Genomic DNA, 11,216 nt, shown 5'->3' on the forward strand with positions numbered 1-11,216 from the left:
CTGCTTGACACTTAGCCGAGGCCGTATGCCGTGTTGGCTATTAACACCGGAATATTCGTTGTTTTGTTATTCAACACATTGATAATAAAGCAGAGTTCCATTGCAGAAAAGTTAGAAACGATCATTGTTTTGCCATTTTTCTCCCCAACACAAGAAATTACGTATATCGCAGGATGATATTATGGCCCGGTTCAAACGTCGCGCTATCGAGTTGAGTTCGACTTCAGCGCGACCATGGCTCTACAGCTGATTCAAACGTCGCGCCAAATGTCGCGCTAGACCACAATCCCTATCGTTCTAACAAAAACAAAGATGGCGGATCGTGCGCAAAGGCCGGCTATCCAACGCAAAATCAGGGGCAAAACCGTCCTTTTCCTTCGAATTCTGGCGGCCTTGAGAAGAAGAAGGATGTTAACCCAACAAGCTCTATTTTTCTATCGTCAGCAGAAATGGAAGTCAATGCGTGAGCTTTTCCTCGTCATTTGTATTCTCGTCAATTCTCAAAACGCTACTGGAGAAGTTCTGCGATCCTGCTGTCAGCTGCCGAGAAATTCTGGCTGGTGGCAAAAGGTATGGAGCACGTACCCAGATTCAAGTTTTAAAAAACTCTTCCACGTATCCAAGGGTACCGGGTCATTCTTGATCGTATCAGTCATAATTTGGTGCGCGATACTGTTTGCGAAGGGTCAATTTCTCCTTAATGTCGCCTAGCAATGTCTCTTTCGTTTTCGTCTCTAACTTACCGCCATTTTTTTCCAAACATCCCACGTAGTCTACGCATGCGGTTACCGCAAGTCCGCTCTTGCAGGCGCTGTTATAGTAGGGAACTTTGGAGCCACAATTGAAGTTTTCCCTTTTTGGAGCGTTTTCACGCCATCGTGTTTGTAACGTCAAGCCACAGACATTAACAAGAGCTTTTCCTGTCCGTGGTAAGGAGCAAACCCACGCCATAAAAGCAAACATTCGACTTCCGGTTGCCGTCCGTGGCCCACGGTCGGCTCACGAACGTCTGTGCTTTAGCTCCTTAATGTATGAACTCGACATCGAGCTCGACATCATAATTTATTAATACGTTATCAAAAATGCATGCATTCAGTTCGGCACAAGTTTAGAGTGACGTTTGAATAGATGTCGCGCCAGAGTCATTAGCGCGACGTTGGCTCGACAAGCTCGTCGAACTCAATAACTTGGCTCGACAGTTGATTAAAACGGCGCGCTTACGACTACGGGCGCCGTTTGAACCGGGGATATTATATATAAAGGTCTATTCCACGGCTTGGGACCGCTACGCTAACGGCCTATCCTATTGCTTTCGCTAGCAAGAAGGCGTTTACTTTAGCGCTATGCTTTAAAAGGTTTCCTTTTTTGAGGGAGGGGGTGGGTGGGGCAATAGCTTAAGAACTTTATAGCTGCGGGTCGCAAGAACCACTGACAGATCATCTTTGGCTTTCGACAGAGCCTGCATGCTCCAAGGTAATCAGGAAATTAACCATTTGAGTGGTACACAGCTGTTTGTTTATTGTTTAGTTTGCGCCTCGCTACCAATATTAAGTACTTTATTTTTAGTTCAATTACATGAGCTATGCAAGGAGTAAAATTTCAAATGTTTAAAAGTTGAACTTGAGCAGGTTAAAAAAAATTGGCTTAGTATTTTGCTAGTTCAACTTTAAATTGGGTGCTATTCCAACTTGAACTATTTTAAATAACAGACAGATATTTAAATAAAACAGTGAAAAAACGGGAAAAGACAGAATACTAAGGGCAAAGTTAGGAATTTTGTGGTGGCATTTGAAATATGCATTGATTCTTTCGTTGTTCCTGTTGTTTTCCATGAAATAACTAAACAAAGTGTGTAATTTATTGTAGCAACGACACCAAAAAAGAAACCAGGAACTCCTGGAGGGCCCGGAGGTCCAGGAGGTCCCGGAGGGCCCGGTGGACCAGGAGGCCCTGGTGGTCCGGGAGGCCCCGGAGGTCCGGGAGGTCCAAATGGACCTGGTGGGCCGGGTGGGCCCGGAGGACCAACGACACCCAAGCCTGGTAAACCAACAAAACCAACAACACCAACTAAACAGCCTCCAGGTAGGAAACTGATAAAAATAATAATAATTTGGTAAAACTGGTCATATTTATGTTAGTATGTAGTCAAGTTTACTTACTGTACGAATACAATTAACTGAACTGAACTTCAGTTGTTATAACTACCTTATTAACGCGTGGACCTATATTTTAACTTTATTGATGACAACAAAGAGAACGTTTGATCAGTTTCACAAGAATTAATGTTTTTTTTTCAATTTGCCTCTCTTGTACGATCTACGTTTTTGACTCAAACAACTTCAACTTCTTACGATTAATCAATTTAATTCATTTAACACATAGAACTTCTACTAATCGTGGGTCTCATCCCTTTTAAGGTAAACCTGGCGGACCCGGAGGTCCAGGAGGGCCAGGAGGGCCGGGAGGTCCCAGTGGACCCGGAGGTCCTGGGGGACCAGGTGGACCCGGGGGTCCTGGTGGCCCAGGTGGCCCTGGGGGACCCGGAGGCCCTAAGACAACACCTAAGCCGGGAAAGCCTACAAAGCCTACAAAACGCCCAGGTACACCCGGTGGACCAGGGGGACCTGGAGGTCCAGGAGGTCCCGGAGGCCCAGCTGGACCCGGTGGCCCAGGGGGACCTGGTGGACCAACAACCAAACGGCCAGGTATGTTTAGAACTTTAGAACAACTCATTTTCATTTTAGGAAGAGTTACTTTGGTACACTTCCGGATTAGGAATGCTCAGAATAATCATTAATCGTGTTCTTCTTCGACATTTTCTGTTTTCGGATTGAACGACATAGCATTCAATTCATTTCTTCTACCGAAAAAAGCAGAATGAACGCAAGGAACAGAATAAGTGATTATTGCTTTAGAAGTGCGGGGGGAAGGGGGGAGGTCAAGGCCTTTGATTGAAATTGGCTTAGTCACGTCTTCAAAACACTAATCAAAAAATGCAGCTAGCCAAAGCTCAGAAACTCCCAAAAATTCTCTTTTCTTCCTATGGGGAGTCTGAAAATGTGGTGCGCTTTGCTAAGAGAAACAAAAAGAACAAATAATTCTTCGTGTTCATCCTCCCTTGTAATTTTTTAACATGGTACATGTATAAAAAAATGCGAAAATATCCCCTCAAACTTGCAGTTTTAGGCAGCGCAAAGTTAGCTTGACGTTCCGCCATGTTTGACAATCGGGAGTACGCAGATTTGTTGGCTCTTTATAGCTCACCTTCGTCAAGAGTATTTCGTTTTTAGAATATCTGTTATTTTGGAAATTTATTTCCCGCATATTCTAAGGCTGGAATATGAATAACCGAAATAGTTCCAAAAATGCACCCTTCTTAGATAAAGTACGGTTAGAGATAACCAGAAGGTTCACTGTTGTTACATAACATTTTCGACCATCTTCGTGTATTTTGCCGTATTTTATAGCGATCAGTATTATAGAGATTTAGAAGTACGTTCACGGCAAACGGCAGAATTGACCACGTGACCATGTTTACCTTGTATTCTCAGCTCGCTGTTTTCAGCTCCTCAGTAAAATTGAGTAGTTTTGAATCAGCATCAAAGGCTGGAATGATTTCGCACTATTCTCATCTATGTACTCATTTTTCCAAGTAAACGTTAACGCGAATCTCACGTTTGCCGTTTGCCGTAAATGCGATTCTAAATCTCTCTATTTTTAATGAAATACCTTTTGGTAAATGCGATATCGTTAACAATTATACTTACATATATGTAATCACTAAGCATTGAAAGACATGTACCCACATTCTTATTTTATGTACGTCTCGTAGTTTCTAACCAAAAGAAGTTTTTAGGTGTGTCCACAAGGCCTACGAAGCCTACTGAGAAAGCTCCGGGAACACCAGGAGGGCCAGGAGGACCAGGCGGACCAGGGGGCCCCGGGGGCCCGGGTGGACCAGGTGGTCCTGGGGGACCAGGTGGACCTGGTGGGCCAGGTGGACCAAAAACACCTGTTCCTGGTAAAACAACCAAACCAACAAAACCCACCAAGAAACCAGGAACTCCCGGGGGTCCAGGTGGACCGGGCGGTCCTGGCGGCCCAGGAGGCCCCGGTGGTCCAGGAGGTCCAGGAGGACCAGGAGGACCAAGAACCCCACGTCCGGGACAAACGACAAAGCCGACCACACCAACAAAACTTTCGGGGTCACCGGGTGGTCCAGGGGGGGCCAAGGGTCCTGGTGGCCCCGGTGGACCAGGTGGTCCAGGTGGACCTGGTGGCCCAGGAGGACCAGGCGGACCTGGTGGACCAGGAGGCCCTGGTGGTCCGGGAGGGCCCGGAGGACCTGGAGGACCAACGACAAAGTCTCCCCGAGCTCCAGAAAAGAAAACAACGCCAACTAGGTACCCGCCCGGAAAGCCCAATGGCCCCGGAGGACCAGGAGGTCCAGGAGGACCCGGAGGACCAAGTGGTCCTGGCGGACCGGGTGGTCCCGGTGGACCAGGAGGCCCTGCAGGTGAATAACCTTAATTGGAGTTATTTTCAGTTTAAATAGCGTTACAACGCAACCTAAAATCTGCTCAGTGCTTCTATATGTTTGAACGCATTCTTTGAAACTTGTTAAGAATTCTGGAAATTTAAAAAGTTATTACTTTTGATCGGATTATTCCTCAACGGATTCAAAAAGAGAAGGTTGAACAGTATTTAAAAATTCCAACCAACCTGAAAATTAACAACATTTCCTCTCCAGCTGTCGGTTTCCTCTAACTACGCAGACCCGAACGTTATTGCAATTCATATCGACTATGAAGCTAATCGCCTTCCAGCTTCTTTCCACGATAGGAATCAAAAATGCTTTCGCCATTCTTCTTCACTCTCGTAAAAAGGAGATTTTAATTTAACTTACAGAGGCATCTGTTCAGTTTAAAAATATCTACGTGACTTATGCGTGTTCCCTTTCCATGTGAGCCGATCATCACCTTTCAGACTGTGCTTTGTTTCCGGTTAAGACGAACTGAGGCATTTACAGAGACCATCTGCTAACAAGACATGTATTATCAGTGTTTTTGGGATTCTTGTATATATTTTGTCGGAACTGTCTGTTATTGCGTTACAAACCGGAGTCAATCAATTTTACAGTATTGTTTAATTAAAATCTACCCATTTAGGACAATTTTTAATGTACTGCTAAGAACTACTCACCACTCTCTACAATTTGGCACATGCATGCTCAAAGTCCGCAACCCCGTGTACAATGTGTTTTCTTATCATGAACAGCTGCTTAGAACCCGTCAGCATAATACAACCAGTAAACTGCAGAGGCGAGCTGAAATGGCTGTTTTTATGTAAGAGTATGTTATAGTAATGACGGTTAAGCTGAGGCAATGAGCAAACCTTTTTTTTTCTTTTTTTGTTATTTTAGGACCAGGTGGCCCGGGTGGACCCGGAGGGCCAGGAGGACCTGGTGGTCCCAAAACAATGAAGCCACGACCTTCATCTCCCACAAAGCCCCCAGGGACACCAGGAGGTCCTGGAGGACCAGGGGGACCAGGAGGACCCGGTGGTCCTCCAACGAAGAAACCCACTGCGAAGCCCACAACAAAGCCTCCAGGGAAACCAGGAGGTCCAGGTGGCCCGGGTGGTCCAGGTGGCCCAGGAGGTCCTGGAGGCCCTGGTGGACCAGGGGGCCCTGGGGGTCCCAAAACACCAAAACCAGGTGTTCCAACAAAAAAGCCAACAACTCGCCGACCAGGAAGTCCGGGAGGCCCTGGGGGGCCCGGTGGGCCAGGTGGACCAAGTATGTCATTTTATCTCAATGATTTGTTTATTTGTTCATTGTAACTTAAGAAAAAGGAAGAACACGCTTAAGCTCAATTTCAACGACAAGGAGGCAGCAGCGTCCCCGAACTTTAACGATCTCAGGAAGCGGGTTAGCGCTGAGAAATATTTTAAAGATTTTAAAGGCCCACCTTCACCCAAGAGTCATTGTGGTCGTTTGTTTTTCTTTTGAAATGCGGTATTGTCCAAACGCGTGGTCTTATTGGCTGTACGAGCTCAAGAGGTTCATACGGGTTTCCTCCACGACTCGTGCTGAAGGGAAAGACTATTCGTGATCGCTTATTACTTTCTCACTCGACTCCCGCTCAAATAAAATAGGGGGGTTTTCATATATGAAAACTGTTCCTCGGCGCGCAATACATCTTGGGTGAATGTGGGCCTTTAAGTTTGCATCTACCACACGTTACAGACAACGGACATCTGTCTACTATTAACCATTGTATTTGCTATACCTGAAATATTCTATAGTAACGTAGATTAGGTTAGTTTAGGCGTAACCAAACGACCCCACAAGCTTACAGCTTTGAAAACCATCGTAATACCATGTATATATGCATGTAGCTAGGGTCGGGTATTTACGGCAACCGAAATCCTTTTTTTGGCAGTTGCTTTCTTACATTAAAATATGATAGAAGAAGTTAGAGCGAACAACCTCAGAAAAATTACAAACATGGTCCAGCCACGGATTGGCATTTATAAGACCAGTGTTCCTTCAAAATATTCAATGTATTTCAATGTACTTTAGCGAAGGAGAGTTCAATTTGTTGGCACAGTATCTTTTCTGTTGAAACAGAATTCTTTCCGTAAAGGCATCTCTTCAAAATCTTTATATTTTTCATAAGATAATTAACAATTATTCCACGAGGGTGCGTTGGATATGAGATGATAGATAGCCAACGAGGCGCGAAGCGCCGAATTGGCTATAATCATCTCATATCCAACAAGCGCGAGTGGAGTAATTGTTTTATTGAAAACAATCAAGAAATATTGTTAGATCTTGGTGGTTTCACTTTGCAGGAACAACCAGAAGACTGTTTTAATGGCCGCTATTTCTCGGGCATGGTGTAATGGCTCATATACCATGGCCGCTTAGCCAATCAAATCCCTGGAATTGCATTATACAGTGATACAATGACACGATTATATACGTGTCTTAAGACGCAAATAAAAATTGACAGAATCTTAGAGAAGTTCGACGAGGCTGGGTGGAATAAATGGGAACAAGTTACTTGTAGGTTTTTTTACAATTCAAATGAATTAAATTCATTTTTTTTGTAAAACAGATGGACCTGGCGGCCCTGGAGGACCCGGAGGGCCCGGTGGACCTGGAGGCCCGGGTGGACCCAAAACGCCTAAACCAGGTGTACCTCCCAAGCCAACAACCCCTACAAAACAGCCACCCGGTACCCCCGGAGGACCCGGGGGACTGGGGGGACCTGGTGGTCCTGGAGGACCAGGCGGCCCTGGTGGACCCGGTGGTCCCGGTGGGCCAAAAACTGCAAAGCCAGGCAAACCAACTAAACCCACGAAACCAACGAAACCGCCCGGTACTCCTGGTGGACCAGGAGGACCCGGTGGGCCTGGAGGCCCCAAAGGTCCAGGAGGTCCCGGAGGGCCCGGGGGACCCGGTGGGCCTGGAGGCCCCGGTGGGCCTGGAGGCCCCGGTGGACCAGGAGGGCCAGGTAAGAAGGTCTCAAGACTTCACTCCGCGTATTACTTAAGGCAATAAACTTTACTTTAAATTAAGTTCTACTAAGTAAAATGAAAAACAATGGTAGTAACCGACGTAAACCTTGTTATCTTCTTTCTCCTAGAATTCGAAAGCAAATGAAATAAAAAATGACTTAAAGAGTGTAATGAAAGCCAGTCATTAAAATTCAGAAGTACAAACGCTTGTACTTCTGTTATCAGTAAAGAAATATTGTAAATATACATTCAACGATTAATAGAGCTAAATGAATGATATTTTTAGCGAAACATAACCATGTCCTTAGGTCTAGAAACAGAAGAAATGCTGTCCCTATAACGGACTAGTGAAAACGCCGGTGCTAAACAAGTGCTGGTCTATTGGCCCCTGAGATAGATATTGATACACTCGATTGAAAAACAGTTGTCCCCTCCAAAGTGTGAATGATACGGAATATGTAGACCTAAAACCTGCATGTGTTTTTTTTGTCTAACAAGAAGAAAGCAAATAAGGTCATAGGTCAAACGCTTTCCAGACAGCTGTTGGGTCTTATCGCTCATGGTTTATGCTTTTTATCTCACAAGGTTTTTTTTTTTCAATCGAGTGTTTACCAGATCTATACGGATAATTTATTGGTACTCCCCATAGCAGTGCACAATTGTTTTGCCGTTGACGTTGACGTTGCCCTTGCCGTAGTTGCAAACTTCCAATCATTTACGTTTTAGCCCGTGTCCTACAAGACAGATCTGATACTTCGGGTGTTTCATACGTGATAAGTTAACCACTATTCTTTCGTTGTTAGGTGGCCCTGGAGGCCCTGGGGGACCCGGGGGACCAGGCGGACCGGGAGGCCCCGGAGGTCCGACAACACCACGACCAAAAGGGCCCCCAACAAAGCCAAAACCGGGCGAGAAAACAACACCTAAAACAGGAGCTCCAGGTAATGTAACAACAAGTGAAACTGAAGACAACTCAGTTGGGCAGTTGCTGTGTACTGTTGTTGTTATTTGCAATTATTTATCTTTTAGTCAGATCCCTATCTTAACTCACTTTAGCTTATTAGATTTATTCATAAGTATAGATAGAACATCCACCGTCTGATGTAGCCTCCGCAAAAAGGAATTTGAGTTCAAAACTACATCCCTTTATTGCATAAATTTGTTTTTTTTTTTCAAATCATTCACTCAACTTCTTATTCCCAAAGCTACATTTGGAAAAGTTACCTGGGATCAGTTGCGCCAATGATGTAATAAAACATAACTTCTGCTTTTATTAGCTACTACTTGCACATAATTTAGCTGCACATGATTTATTATTAGTTATTAGTTATTTGCTATTATAATTTATTATTATTTATTTGCACATAATTAATTATCAGCTGTGGTGTCCGTTTTATTGCAGGCACAGGAAGACCGACCCCTGCCCCACCGGGAAAACCCGGGGGACCTGGAGGTCCGGGAGGCCCTAAAGGTCCTGGTGGGCCGGGAGGTCCCGGGGGTCCCAAGCCTGGGACACCCGGACAGCCCGGTAAACCTACAATACCAGCAACTGCTCCCAGCAAGCCTGTTCCCCCAAAGCCAGTGGGACCGACTGGACCAAGTACATTGCCTGCAGCAACAACACCACCAAGCAAAGGTGCTATAAGTTTAATAATTCTATTATGTCACGGCTTTCATTTCTGCTTCATAGGGGTATGTAGATACCTTACTAGAATCCAAAAACATTGGAACAAATGTCATTAACTAACTGCTAAATTCTTTTAGTCTAACTTATTAGCAAAGTTTGGTCTTGGGCAAAATTGAAACAAACACTAAATCTAGAATTTTGATATGTAAACAAGCAGAATGGAGCATTTCATTTCAATAAGAATGGGATAAAACATTTGTGGACCGGAATTTTGTGAAATTAAACATAACCATACAAGTTTAAGGGGTTTTAATAAATTTCTTTTAATTCCTTATACAGTTTGTAACGCAAAGTTGGATCTTGCTTTCATAATCGACACGGTTGCTGATATTCGAAGAGGATTCTCCTACATTAGACAGTTCTTTCTACAACTGTTAGACTCTTTTACCATTTCCAGTAATAAGGTCCGGTTTGGTTTAGTGGTTAACTCTGACCGCCCTCAAGTCAAGTTCAGCTTTGGTCAGTTCAACAGTCCCAAGAAAATAAAACATGTCCTTCGACTGCTTCAGCCACTAGGCAAAACAAGACGAACGGGAAGGGCGCTTGTGTTGGCTTTAAAAAGCCTCTTTGCCGCCAGCAAAGGAAAGAAAACGCTAGTTTTGCTGACAGCCGGGAAGTCTTCTGATTCGGTTCTTAAGCCAGTGCAGAAGTTGGTTGCCAAGGGAGTGAATGTTTTTAGTGTTGGCGTGGGGCCTCGTGCTGTTCTCAGCGAAATTCTTACCATAGCCAAGGACCCTCAGCACACGTACAAAACAGGCTTTAGTGGCCTGGGAACTATAGTGAAGCGGATTGCTGATAAAGCATGTGCAGGTGTGTAATAATGGCTTCATGTATCGAATATTCCTAATTTGGTCATTGTAAAAGGAAACAATGGCAAGCAAAGACTGAGGTCACTTCGAGTTCGTCACACTCAGTGGACTGGAAGTTTGCCAGCAGATATCTGAAAACAGCCGTCATTTTGGTAATGGAGGAAGATTTATTTCCACATCATTGATGCGCCAGTATACAAGATGTATATAACAAATATAATCGCAGCTCGCGCCCAGTCTCCCTGTAGCTGAGTGGTGTGCGGTAACACTCCATTTTTAGTCGTATTCTGTGACAAATGACGCTTGGTCCACACTAAAACGCATCAAACACTTCGTGTTTACGCTATCGTTTTCACAGTATTTTCCTCTGTGCACACTAAACTTCTTGAATATACTGATACGCTACGAGGAAGCGTTTCAACAGTCATCTGCGTCAAGAGACGCGCGTATTCATTTATTTAGTGTTGATGTAAGGCAAAACGTTTTGAAATATGTGCGTTTTCAAACGAAAATGTATTAGCTCAGTGTGCTGTTAGTTATAAGTGTTTAAGGGGCAGCGGATTCTTACCTGGCGTTTTCTAACCTTTTGTATGTGTTTAATTATTTGCAGAAGCTGGAGGAAGTCCTCAAAGGCCTAAAAAACCAACTAAACGTCCAAGTACGTAAGAAAATGATTTAAGCTTAAAAATGTCGGTATCACATCAAACAATTTACTTGTGTATGTTGCCTACACATTAACAAAATAGTGTCAATTAAAAATTGGTAAAAATTTGTTTCCCACCAACGGTCGCGAACCCATATAGGTGGCTTAAGGACAGGCTTCTCAAGCAAATGGTAGCGTACACCTTTTTTCCATCTGCTCGTTTGTTACAATCAATAAAGGAAAAAATAGCTTAATTTCCTTCTCCCTGTGCACATGTGTGTATCATAATACTCTTACTTACCTTCTTTCCATCAGAGCGTCCTAAAGCTGTTGGTATTTTCCCGCTGAACAAGCAAGCTCGAGGAAGAGACATCGGACCACTGAGAAACAGTCCAGGAATTTTGTACAACGTTCGACCGGCCCCAGGCCCTAACGGTAAACGGGGTGGATCCATCAGGCTCCCAAAATTCAGGACAGGCTACATCGAGTTTCCAAACAGCGGGAAACTGGATACCAAGAACTCAATAACAGTGATCGCTTGGGTCAAACCAGA

At 44.4% G+C, this 11,216-nt stretch overlaps 1 protein-coding gene across 1 annotated transcript in view; it reads left to right on the plus strand.

Moving 5' to 3' along the window:
* Positions 1–11,216, plus strand: part of LOC146452880 (uncharacterized) — a 48,499-nt gene that overhangs the window by 6,811 nt on the left and 30,472 nt on the right. Inside the window, exons 9-18 of the mRNA XM_085097748.1 lie at positions 1,867–2,082; positions 2,418–2,705; positions 3,857–4,516; positions 5,423–5,797; positions 7,122–7,520; positions 8,328–8,465; positions 8,933–9,160; positions 9,491–10,021; positions 10,631–10,678; positions 10,979–11,216. The exon at positions 10,979–11,216 is cut by the window's right edge and continues 392 nt beyond it. Coding sequence (XP_084953874.1) covers positions 1,867–2,082; positions 2,418–2,705; positions 3,857–4,516; positions 5,423–5,797; positions 7,122–7,520; positions 8,328–8,465; positions 8,933–9,160; positions 9,491–10,021; positions 10,631–10,678; positions 10,979–11,216 — 3,121 coding nt within the window. The remainder of the gene's footprint in view (positions 1–1,866; positions 2,083–2,417; positions 2,706–3,856; positions 4,517–5,422; positions 5,798–7,121; positions 7,521–8,327; positions 8,466–8,932; positions 9,161–9,490; positions 10,022–10,630; positions 10,679–10,978) is intronic.

The sequence above is a fragment of the Pavona decussata genome, unplaced genomic scaffold (assembly GCF_977016875.1).
Source record: "Pavona decussata unplaced genomic scaffold, jaPavDecu1.1 SCAFFOLD_366, whole genome shotgun sequence".
In the NCBI taxonomy this organism is placed as follows: Eukaryota; Metazoa; Cnidaria; class Anthozoa; order Scleractinia; family Agariciidae; genus Pavona; species Pavona decussata.